At 39.4% G+C, this 10280-nt stretch overlaps 1 protein-coding gene across 5 annotated transcripts; it reads left to right on the forward strand.

Annotated features, from left to right (window-relative positions):
- The first annotated feature begins 538 nt into the window (after positions 1-538).
- Positions 539-4763, forward strand: LOC125544023 (uncharacterized). Of its 5 annotated transcripts, XM_048707548.2 has the most exons (8): positions 539-1174; positions 1260-1372; positions 1800-1834; positions 2687-2834; positions 2989-3091; positions 3178-3246; positions 3702-3803; positions 4499-4763. In XM_048707548.2, the coding sequence occupies exons 2-7, from the start codon at positions 1312-1314 to the stop codon at positions 3799-3801; spliced, it is 516 nt and encodes a 171-aa protein (XP_048563505.1). In that variant the 5' UTR covers positions 539-1174; positions 1260-1311; the 3' UTR covers positions 3802-3803; positions 4499-4763. The 5 variants fall into 5 exon arrangements, with proteins under 5 accessions (XP_048563505.1, XP_048563504.1, XP_087403336.1 ...); XM_048707547.2 differs by having other exon boundaries at positions 3702-4763; XM_087547210.1 differs by lacking the exon at positions 3178-3246 and having other exon boundaries at positions 541-1174.
- The last annotated feature ends 5517 nt before the right edge of the window (positions 4764-10280 follow it).

The following is a 10280-nucleotide window of genomic DNA, read 5'->3' on the forward strand; positions in this document are numbered from 1 at the left end:
ACTAGATGCATAGGATAATTTTTTTGGTGAAACTCCAATTTCAGACGATCCAATTCCATGATCCAATATCATCACATAGCCTATACCATGTTGATGCTTTTACCCTCAAAGATAAAGGGAAAACCTTTCTCATCACCTCATCTTCAGGTAAACCTACAAGCTTAAACAATTCACAAATTTGTTTCACATATATCAAGTACATATCGGGATGTTCAGTTCCATCTCCTGCATAAGGATTAGCTAGCAGTTGTTCTATCATACCCGAAGGAATTTCATTTAAATTAATAAAGAGGCTAGCCAACTCTCCTCCAGAAGGCTCCTTCGATTGGGCCTTCGTCGACCATCGGATCTGACTTTCTAACATATCTGGACCGTCAGATCTTTACCTTGCGATCAAACCCGAATTATACCTCGCAGTTGTTTTAGTTGTCTAATGACGAGTGGGTTCACGCCGGGCGCTCGTTGGCTGGGTTGGTTATTTCCCGGTGCACCAGGTTTTGCCCAATGAGCTCAGCACGCTCCGCACCCAATCGCCTGCTTCTCGCCCCACGCCCACCCGACCCGCCAAACAAACCCTAGCGCCCTTTCTCATTCCCCTCCATCCCCACAAGCCGCCACACCCCTCCCTCTCTCTCCCTTATCCTCTCCTCACCTGCAGCCGCCGGCCTTGTCTCTCCACTCGCCTCCTCCTCTCCTCTACCACGTCGTCGTTGATCCACCGCCGACCTTCTCCTCTGCTTACCTCCTCCTGTCCTCTTCCATGTCACCGTCGATCCAGATCGAACGTATCGTCGTGGGGGAGCAGCGCCGGCAGGGTCTTCGCGGTGCGGGTGGGGGGTAGGATGAAACGACAAGGGGAGGGTGGAGGCCGGTGAGGAAGGCAAGCAACAGCGGGTGGGGGTAAGGGGCAGGGTGAGGCCTCGCGCACCTGCCGGTGGCCGGCGGGTCGACTTGTCGCGCCACCGCGTCGTCGTCTCCTCTGCGCCATGAGGTGCCACCTCTGCCTCCACCCCCCGCCGGGCAAGGAGCTCGAGGTGAACAAGCAGTGTGGGAAGGCAAGAGGAAGCAGGAGCTCATGTCTCCTCCAATGGATGTCTCGTGCATCTGGAGTACAAGGAGAACAACACGTGCCTGTTGGAGGTGGCTCGAGCGATGCAGGCCAGCGGTGAACTAGGTGCTCCACTCTTTCTCTCCCTCACTTCCTCCTCACTCATATTTTACTTTGCTAATATTTGTATTTTTAAACTTGAGGTGTGCAGATCTGACATAGAAGACCACGTTCCTCAGGGATCCCAGAATATATTAGACAATATGGTAGTCCAATGCTTTTTTGAAGTATATATTGGCACTATGCTGAAAAAGGACATGACAGGTGAAGTTTTATTATCTATCCTCGTAGAATAATCCAAAGAAGATATGTTTTACTCACCAATTTATATGCCTGACTGTGCTGCTATTGTTACTATTTTCTTAATGGATGCTCCTAAAATTGTTTCGGTGCTCTTCTACCAAGATTGACCAAATTAGTGTTCTGCTAAAGTAAAAGTCATAAGACTGAAATAACATGGGTAAGCCTTTGTATGTTTGCCAGTGCTACAAATTATTTGAATGAAAGATCTAAAAATACACAGCACATCGTATGTCCATAGTTGTGATGATGATAGGTGCAGAGTCTTGGCCTGTTCATTACATTAATTTGAAAGCTTGTGTTCTTTTGAGCTTACATTATGTAGCATCTCTACTGTAGGTTTGTAAGTAGCTTTCTCCTTTATCTGATGGAAATCATAATTGTTTTACAGGAAGTGAAGACTGCCAGTCATCGCGCCATATTCCCGTGAGCTCCATTCATATTACTATATGCTTAAAACGCCGTGCTCTCCTTCTCTACATCATGTGGTAGTAGTATTTACTTGCCATTCATGCATCTTGTTCCATCATGTGAGTCATATCTTACATATCGCGCTTAACTGGTTTGCTCAGTTCCTCTGCTATGATTTTCTGTCGTGTTTTTCGAACATTCTTGGTTACTATAGATTATCATGCCATCTTGCTGCAATGCATTCAAACCTGCAAATAGCTTTGTAAATAGAATTATGTGCCCAGCCATTTGATTGTGCTTACATGTTTCCAAATGGGGCCTCTCTTCGTACATAATTGAACATGGGATTGAACCCATGGTCACATCATATTGTGAGACATGTCTGAAACGTCTAAGCTGGGAAATCAGGTCGATTTATCTGACTACTGAAAGTGAGCATCCGAATATCTACAGAACTTATCCACTTCCAGCCGAATATCAATTATAAAAAATCCACCATGTACCATGATCAATTAAATAGTCTTGCTTAAGTTTATGCTACCTCCGTATGCTAAATGAATGTTCACTTGTGTTCAAATTTCAAGGAAGCGTGCTTCACGCTTCTGTTTCTGCAATATGATTTAGAGTATATGATTTCATTTTCCTACTTTCCCAGTTATAAATTTATTGGCATCAAAGTAGAGCTTCAGGTTTATGGTTCAGTATATCATTGCAAAGTAGTTTATGGCTCAGTATATCACTGCAGGTTCCTTACACCATCAAATTTCAATGTTTTTGTATTTTTGTCGATTGAAGCATGTTCTTCGACTATAAAATAGTAGAGATTTCTTTTATTATCATTTCTAATCCCTTTTTGATACATTGCAGGTTTGCTATCAAATTCTCAAAAAGGAAAAACAACTTTACGCTATTTTTTTGGAGAACCTTCCTGTAGAGTACCTCGACAGAGACAAATATGAGATCAAGGATATATTCGATGGATTTTCACGCAAAACTTGGAGGATATTTTTTGTAGGTTCGTTGCTTGCTTTATTGTTTTCTTACTTTCCGTTCTTCAAGACAATATCTTCCTAGCATTGCTCTATAAATTTAAATTCATCTTTTTGTTCTTTGGATTATCATGGCGTACTCGTCCTGTCTAATCCAAGAAAGGGCCTTCATGTTTGCAGATAGTTTGGTGCTCTCATGGTTATTTTGTAGTGATTTTCCTTCCGTTCATTACTTGGTAACCATCCACTGCAGCTCAACTATTGTCCAGTTGCTGACCTTATGGTGAGTGATTGATGGTGCATGTTTTCCTATTAGTTTCTTTCTATGCCAATGTCTGAATTTTACCTTGCCGTTTTGCATTTCTCCAGGCCTTCCATTCTCACTGTGATTCCCCGAGATGCGCTATTAGTAGGCATCCACTTCCTAATAAAAATCTGGTAGTCAACTTGAACAAGTCATTTATCTAGCTACAGCAACCTTCCTTGCTTTTGCAGTCAACTTGAACGAGTCTATACCTGCCAAATATTTACACTTTAGTATAGCCAGAAAGTCAGATGATCATTCCATGTTGGTTAGCCGTGATAAATCTAATTTCTAGAGTAGCAGATGATTCGTGTCAGGTTTCTTTTAGAGATTGAAATATGTCTTGACTCTAAAATAAGTAGTACAGCATCCAGTTCTGCATAGGTGAAAGCATACTATCTAAAACTGGACGGCCTTCTAAAGCTCTGAAACTACTATTTGTTGTGTAATCTGTATCCCCTTTTCATACTCTATATATGCTTTCTACTTAGTAGGAAAAAATGCGTGAGAACGATGGCCCAGAGGATGCGAATTGCACTCAAATATATGCAGGTTTCTTGCCAAACTAACTGCCACTATTTTATTTCAGGTGCTTCTTCTGTAACTTTTTAGCTGGCTCTTCTCATTTCCTGGCGAACTTCTTAGTCTGTACAGTCGAATCGTTGGAAGTTGTTTTCTACTATCTATAGAGGTTTTATCCAAACTATTAGTTGCCTGACTTGCTTTTTCGAAATACACCGTCCTGATAGACCAAGTGGACCCACACATTTCCATGCGATTTTAGAAAAATATATATGAATTTGCATACATTTTCTAAATTTCTATCTTTTCTTATCCATGCTTCCCCATAGATATATAGCAGGCTCAACAAAAATGAATGTCCGATTGTGTCCAAATTTCAAGGAAGTGTGCTTCACGCTTCTCTTTCTACAATATGTTTCAGAGTATATGATTTAATTTTCCTACTTTCCCAGTTACAATACTGTGTACTTCATTCTTAGCTTTGCTTTGGGAAAAATAGGTATGCAAGTTATCGAAAGCTCCATTTTTCTCCATTATATAGATCATATAGCTTTGTGATCGAAGGTAGGTTGTCACATATGGGATGTTGCTTGTGAAAGTTATATACAGCCATGAGTCCCTGGCAAAATAATCGCAGCTCATGTTACTAGGATCAGGGAACCTCGACCATTTTTCTGAAACATGTCGCAGCTCATGTTCCTACTTTCCCAGCTACACTACTATGTACTTCATTCTTACATTCGCTTTTGGAAGTTACATTGCTTTCTTTTCCCTCATAAACTTGCTAACGATATTGGCGAAGTAATCCCGACTTCAGATTTCCCATTGAATAAATAACTAATTTAGTTTGTTCAAAAATTGTAGGTCAAGATCCATGAATAGGAGCAAGGCATCACACCAGCTCTGAGAAGAAAAGGATATGAAGAAAAAGATAGAACAGTGTTCTGCTCCGAAGCAAAAGCATTTTGCGTGTAATAATGAACTGTAATTTACCACAATCTCTCTAAAACAGGCCTACCTATTACCAGTCCGTTGCTTGCTTTTGTATTAGGATACATTCATGTTGTTTAGTTATGGTTTGTATGAATGAAATTACCTTTTTAATCGAGCTTCAAAATTCTTATGTGCAGTGAAATTGTATCTAGCACTTGTAAAGAACAAATGAAACACATTTCAAACAACTCTTTAGTCTAAATTGACACCTTGTGCCATTAGACATCATAATCATAAATGGTTGCTAAAGAGTTTGAATTGGTAAAGTAGTTACATCTATTGTTTCAAGTCTGGACTGTTCCTCCATGGTAGAACACAATTTAATTTTCAAAACACTGTGTTTGAAATGGACATTGTGGTGGTTGGTGTAATGGGCCATATGTGTAACCATGCGTGCAGAGAAATCCGAAATAATAGGACAAGAGAAATCTCACCAGTTGAGTATGCTTCTCTCGCCCAAATGAGGAACTGAGGAAGTAACGGGGATAAATAGGCACGATGGATGCAGGTGCGGACTCCGAACGGGCCACATAAAGAATTGTTCCTGGACCTTTCAAATACCTATGCTTTCATATACAAACATGTTTTTTTTCAAACTCAGATTTCTCATGATGATAACCATATTTTTAACTAAAAATGCTTCCTTCGTTGGTCTATGCATGTTATAGATTTTTTAACTCAGATTTCTTAGCATGATAAACATATTTTCAATATAGCATGACTTTAACACATGGTCTTTATATTACCAATATCGAATATGTCCTTGCAAAATGAAACTATTTTCATCGACAACATGGCTTTAGTGGGTCTCTGCGCCATTTGGCGCAACAGGTCAACTAGTATTCAATATTTTCAATAGGTGTTGTAGGTAGAGGGGTAATTAATTGTGGCTCTGGATGAGGTGAAGATACCCCGAACATACCCCTCAAAGGATTATTTTCCATAGTAACAAGTGACAATAATTTCGAGCACACTATATAAATGTTTTCTTAACGAATTCCACTTACCAGAAGCGCTTCACTCCCCGGCAACGGCACCAGAAAAGGGGATCAATTGTAGCTCTTTTCGATAAGTAAGAGTTTCGAACCTGATGAGGAGCAGAAAGAAATGACAAGTAGTTTTCAGTAAGGTAGTGTCTGCAAGTGCTGAGATTGTAAGTAGCGATTAGTTGATAGAAAGATAATTTGTAACGAGCAAGTAACGATAATAGTAACAAGTATGCAGCAAGGTAGCCAAATCCTTTTGAGGCAAAGGACAGGCCAAAACGGTTTCTTATAATGAGCAAAGCATTCTTGAGGGTACGCGGGAATTTCATCTAGTCACTTTCATCATATTGGTTTGATTTGTGTTCTCTACTTTGATAATTTGATATGTGAGTGGACCGGAGCTTAGTTAATGTTCTTACTTGAACAAACCTCCTACTTATGATTAACCCTCCTGCAAGCATCCGCAACTACGAGAAAAGTATTAAGAAGAAATTCTAACCATAGCATTAAACTCTAGGATCCAATTGGTCCTTACGGAATAGTGCATAAACTGGGGTTTAAGTTTCTGTCACTCTCGCAACCCACCATCTATTTAATACTCCACAATGCACTCCCTTAGGCCCAAATATGGTGAAGTGTCATGTAGTCGACGTTCACATGACACCACTAAGGGAATCACAACATACATACTATCAAAATACCGAACACATATCAAATTCATATGATGACTTGCAACATGATTTATCCCATGACCTCAAGAACGAAGGTAACTACTCACAAATAACAAACATACTCATGATCAGAGGGGTATTAATATGCATAATGGATCTGAACATATAATCTTCCACCAAATAAACCATATAGTAATCAACTACAAGGTGTAATCTACACTACAAGTCACCCCTAGCAACAATCTATAGTTCCGGTAACAAGATTGAATATAAGAGATGAACTAGGGTTTGAGATGAGATGGTGCTGGTGAAGATGTTGATGGAAATTGCCCTCCCCAAGATGGGAGAGTTGTTGGTGATGATGATGATGATGATTTCCCCCTCCCGGAGGGAAGTTTCCCCCGGCAGAATCGCTCCGCCGGAGGGCAAAAGTGCTCCTGCCTAAGTTCCACCTCGAGGCGGCGGCGCTTCGTCCTGAAAGTCCTCTCCTTATTTTTTGTAGGTCAAAACCACTTATATACCAAAATATGGGCACCGGAGGAGGGCCGAGGAGGCCACAACCCACCAGGGAGTGCTAGGGGGGCTGGCACGCCCAGGTGGGTTGTGCCCACCTGGTGGCCCCCCTCTGGTGTTTATTGGCTCCAATATTCCTCAAATAATTCATAAAAATTCTCTGTAAAGTTTCAGCTCATTTGGAGTTGTGCAGAATAGGTGGCCTGACATAGCTTTTCTAGTTCCAGAATTCCAGCTGTCGGAATTCTCCCTCTTGGTGTGTTCCTTGTAAATTATGAGAGAAAAGGCATTAGAATTACTCCAAAATGCATTATTATGGATAAAAACATCATAAATAATAGCAATGAAACATGATGCAAAATGGAAGTATCAACTCCCGCAAGCTTAGACATCGCTTGTCATCAAGCGAAAACCGAAATCGAAAAAACATGTCCACCTGCTTTGAGAGAGAGGTGTCGATAAAAACAAAATACGGACATAGAAGCATCATGTTGATTATTATAACAACAACAAGATTAAACAAAGGACTTTTATCATATACTTCTCATGAATAAGTAATGGTTCATCACACAATCAAAGTATACAACAAAAAATCTATTAGAAACCAACAAACGATGTTTCGAGTCAACTTTGCAACTACAATTCATCATCTTTTCAGGAAGAGTCACATGTCGGAGCCTTTAAAGCAAGTCCACATACTGAACCATCATATAGTTTTCTATGATTGCTAACACTCACCTTGTACCCATGAACAAAACGTTTCAACCGGACACATAGAAAGATAGGGGCTTATGATTTTGCCTCCCAACATACTCACCTCAAGGGTGACGTCAACATTAATAACTCATGCCATCTGTATTCAACTGGACATATGTGCCTAGATCTTTCCTCACCACATGATCCTTGCCAAAAATAGAAAAATAAAAGGAATAGAGAGAAAAACTTTGACTCTTTGCATAAAAGTAAAAGATAGGCCCTTCGCAGAGGGAAGTAGAGGTTGCCATGCGCTTATTTGTTTGTATGCTCAATCCCTTAGTGCAAGAGAACATCACATTGTATTGCCCCTTAAGATGACAAGCTTTATTATGCATTCTGTCGCTTTTATTCTTTGCCATCCAAGTTCGTACAATGCTCAATTTTCTCTTACACTAAATGCTCTCACACTTTTAGAAGCAATTTTTATTGCCCTTTTGCACCGATGACAACTTACTTGAGGGATCTTGCTCAATCTCTAGGTAGGTATGGTGGACTCTTGAGAAAGATTTGGGTTTTTTGGGTTTTGGATGCACAAGTAGTATCTCTACTTAGTACAGAATTTTTGGCTAGTAAAGATAGGGGAAAGCATCACATGTTAAACGATCTATGACAATATGACTTCTATGTGAATATAAACAAACATAAATCATTAAGTTGTCTTCCTTGTCCAACTTCAACAATTTTGGCATATAATATTTTGATGAGGGCTCACAATCACAAAAGATTTCTAGGACAGTATATCTATATGTGAATCTCCTCTTCCCTTAATAATTCTTTCATGAGTTGCATCATTGACTAATGCTATGTTTGTCAATCTCTAATAAAATTTTCTTACTTATACCTTTCCTTATGTGGTGCTATCACTTACAATAGGATTAGTATATAATCTTTCATTATCTCTATCCTTTCTTTATTTCTTTCTTTCTTGTTTCTTTTCTTTTCTATTTATTTTCTTTATTTGCAACATGAAAGTAAAGAAAGCAAAAACTAAAACTAACTTTATTATATAACTTGCACACGATTACAAGGATAGATCACTAAGCAAACTTTCAAATAAGAAAGGATTGAACTAAACTTTATTTCATCTAAAAGCAAAAGATTGAACTAAGATAAATAAAAGCAAAAGGGTAGTCGGGGTGATACAATACCGGGGCACCTCCCCCAAGCTTAGCGGAAGCCAAGGGGAGTGCCCATACCCGATACTCAATTCCCCTTTTGGTGGTGAAGAAGATAATGGTGGTGGTGAAGGAGAGATCTTGTCCTCGGATTTCCATGGCAGTGGCCCAACAAATCTGTCAGAAAACAGCAAGAAAAGAGAATAGAGGACTCCTCCGCGATACGGTGGTTAACAGGTTCGTTAAGTATATATAGATTTTTAATCTTGTAGGGCAAGTACATGGAAGTAAAACGGAGTGCGTGAGGTGTCCCAGGTGGATAAAATGTGAACCACCATCATACTTAGCAAGCACCTTACGAAAAGCACCATGGATAAAATGTGAACCACCATCAGCCATTAAATATCTAGGGACTCCAAACCTAGGGAAAATAACTTCCTTAAGCATTTTAATAGAGATGTTGTGATCAACACTGCTAGTTGGAATAGCAACCAAAATGGAAGGAAAAGGTCATTTAGTAACATAATCAACAGCAACCAAAATATGTGTATACCCATTAGAGGAAGGAAAAGGTCCCATGTAATCAAATCCCCAAACATCAAATGGTTCAACAACAAGTGAATAATTCATAGGCATTTCTTGACGCTTACCGATATTACCTATTCTTTGACATTCATCACAAGATGAGACAAACTTGTGAGCATCCTTGAAGAGAGTAGGCCAATAAAATCCAGACTGCAATACCTTGTGAGCAGTTCTATCTCCAGCATGATGCCCTCCATAAGCCTCGAAGTGACATTTCCGTAGGATTTGTCCCTGTTCATTCTCAGGTACACAACGTCTAATAATACCATCTACTCCTTCTTTATAAAGATGTGGGTCATCCCAAAAGTAATGTCTTAAATCATAGAAGAATTTTTTTTCTTTTGTTGATATGTAAAGCTAGGTGGCAAATATTTAGGAACAATGTAATTAGCATAGTCAGCATACCAAGGAGTACTATTAGCAACATTTATTGCAGCTAACTGCTCATCAGGAAAATTATCATCAATAGGAAGTGGGTCATCAAGCACATTTTCAAGCCTAGACAAGTTATCAGCTACGGGGTTCTCGGCTCCTTTTCTATCAATAATATGCAAATCAAATTCTTGTAACAAGAGAACCCAATGAATAAGTCTAGCTTTAGCATCTTTCTTTTCCATAAGATATTTAATAGCAGCATGGTCTGTGTGAACAGTTATTTTAGAATAAAAAATATAAGGTCTAAACTTATCACAAGCAAACAACACTGCTAAGAATTCTTTTTCAGTAGTAGCATAATTTCTTTGGGCACTATCTAGAGTTTTGCTAGCATAATGAATAACATTCAATTTCTTATCAACTCTTTGTCCTAGAACAACACCAACAACATAATCACTAGCATCACACATAATTTCAAAAGGCAAGTTCCAATCAGTTGGTTGAACACTAGGTGCAGAAATTAAGGCTTTCTTGATTGTTTCAAAGGCTTCAAGACAATCATCATAAAAAACAAAAGGAATATCCTTTTGCAAGAGACTAGAAAGAGGCTTAGAAATTTCAGAGAAGTCTTTAATAATTCTCCTATAGAAAC

The sequence above is a fragment of the Triticum urartu genome, chromosome 3A (genome assembly GCF_056163025.1).
Source record: "Triticum urartu cultivar PI428250 chromosome 3A, HENAU_Tu73, whole genome shotgun sequence".
Lineage (NCBI taxonomy): Eukaryota > Viridiplantae > Streptophyta > Magnoliopsida > Poales > Poaceae > Triticum > Triticum urartu.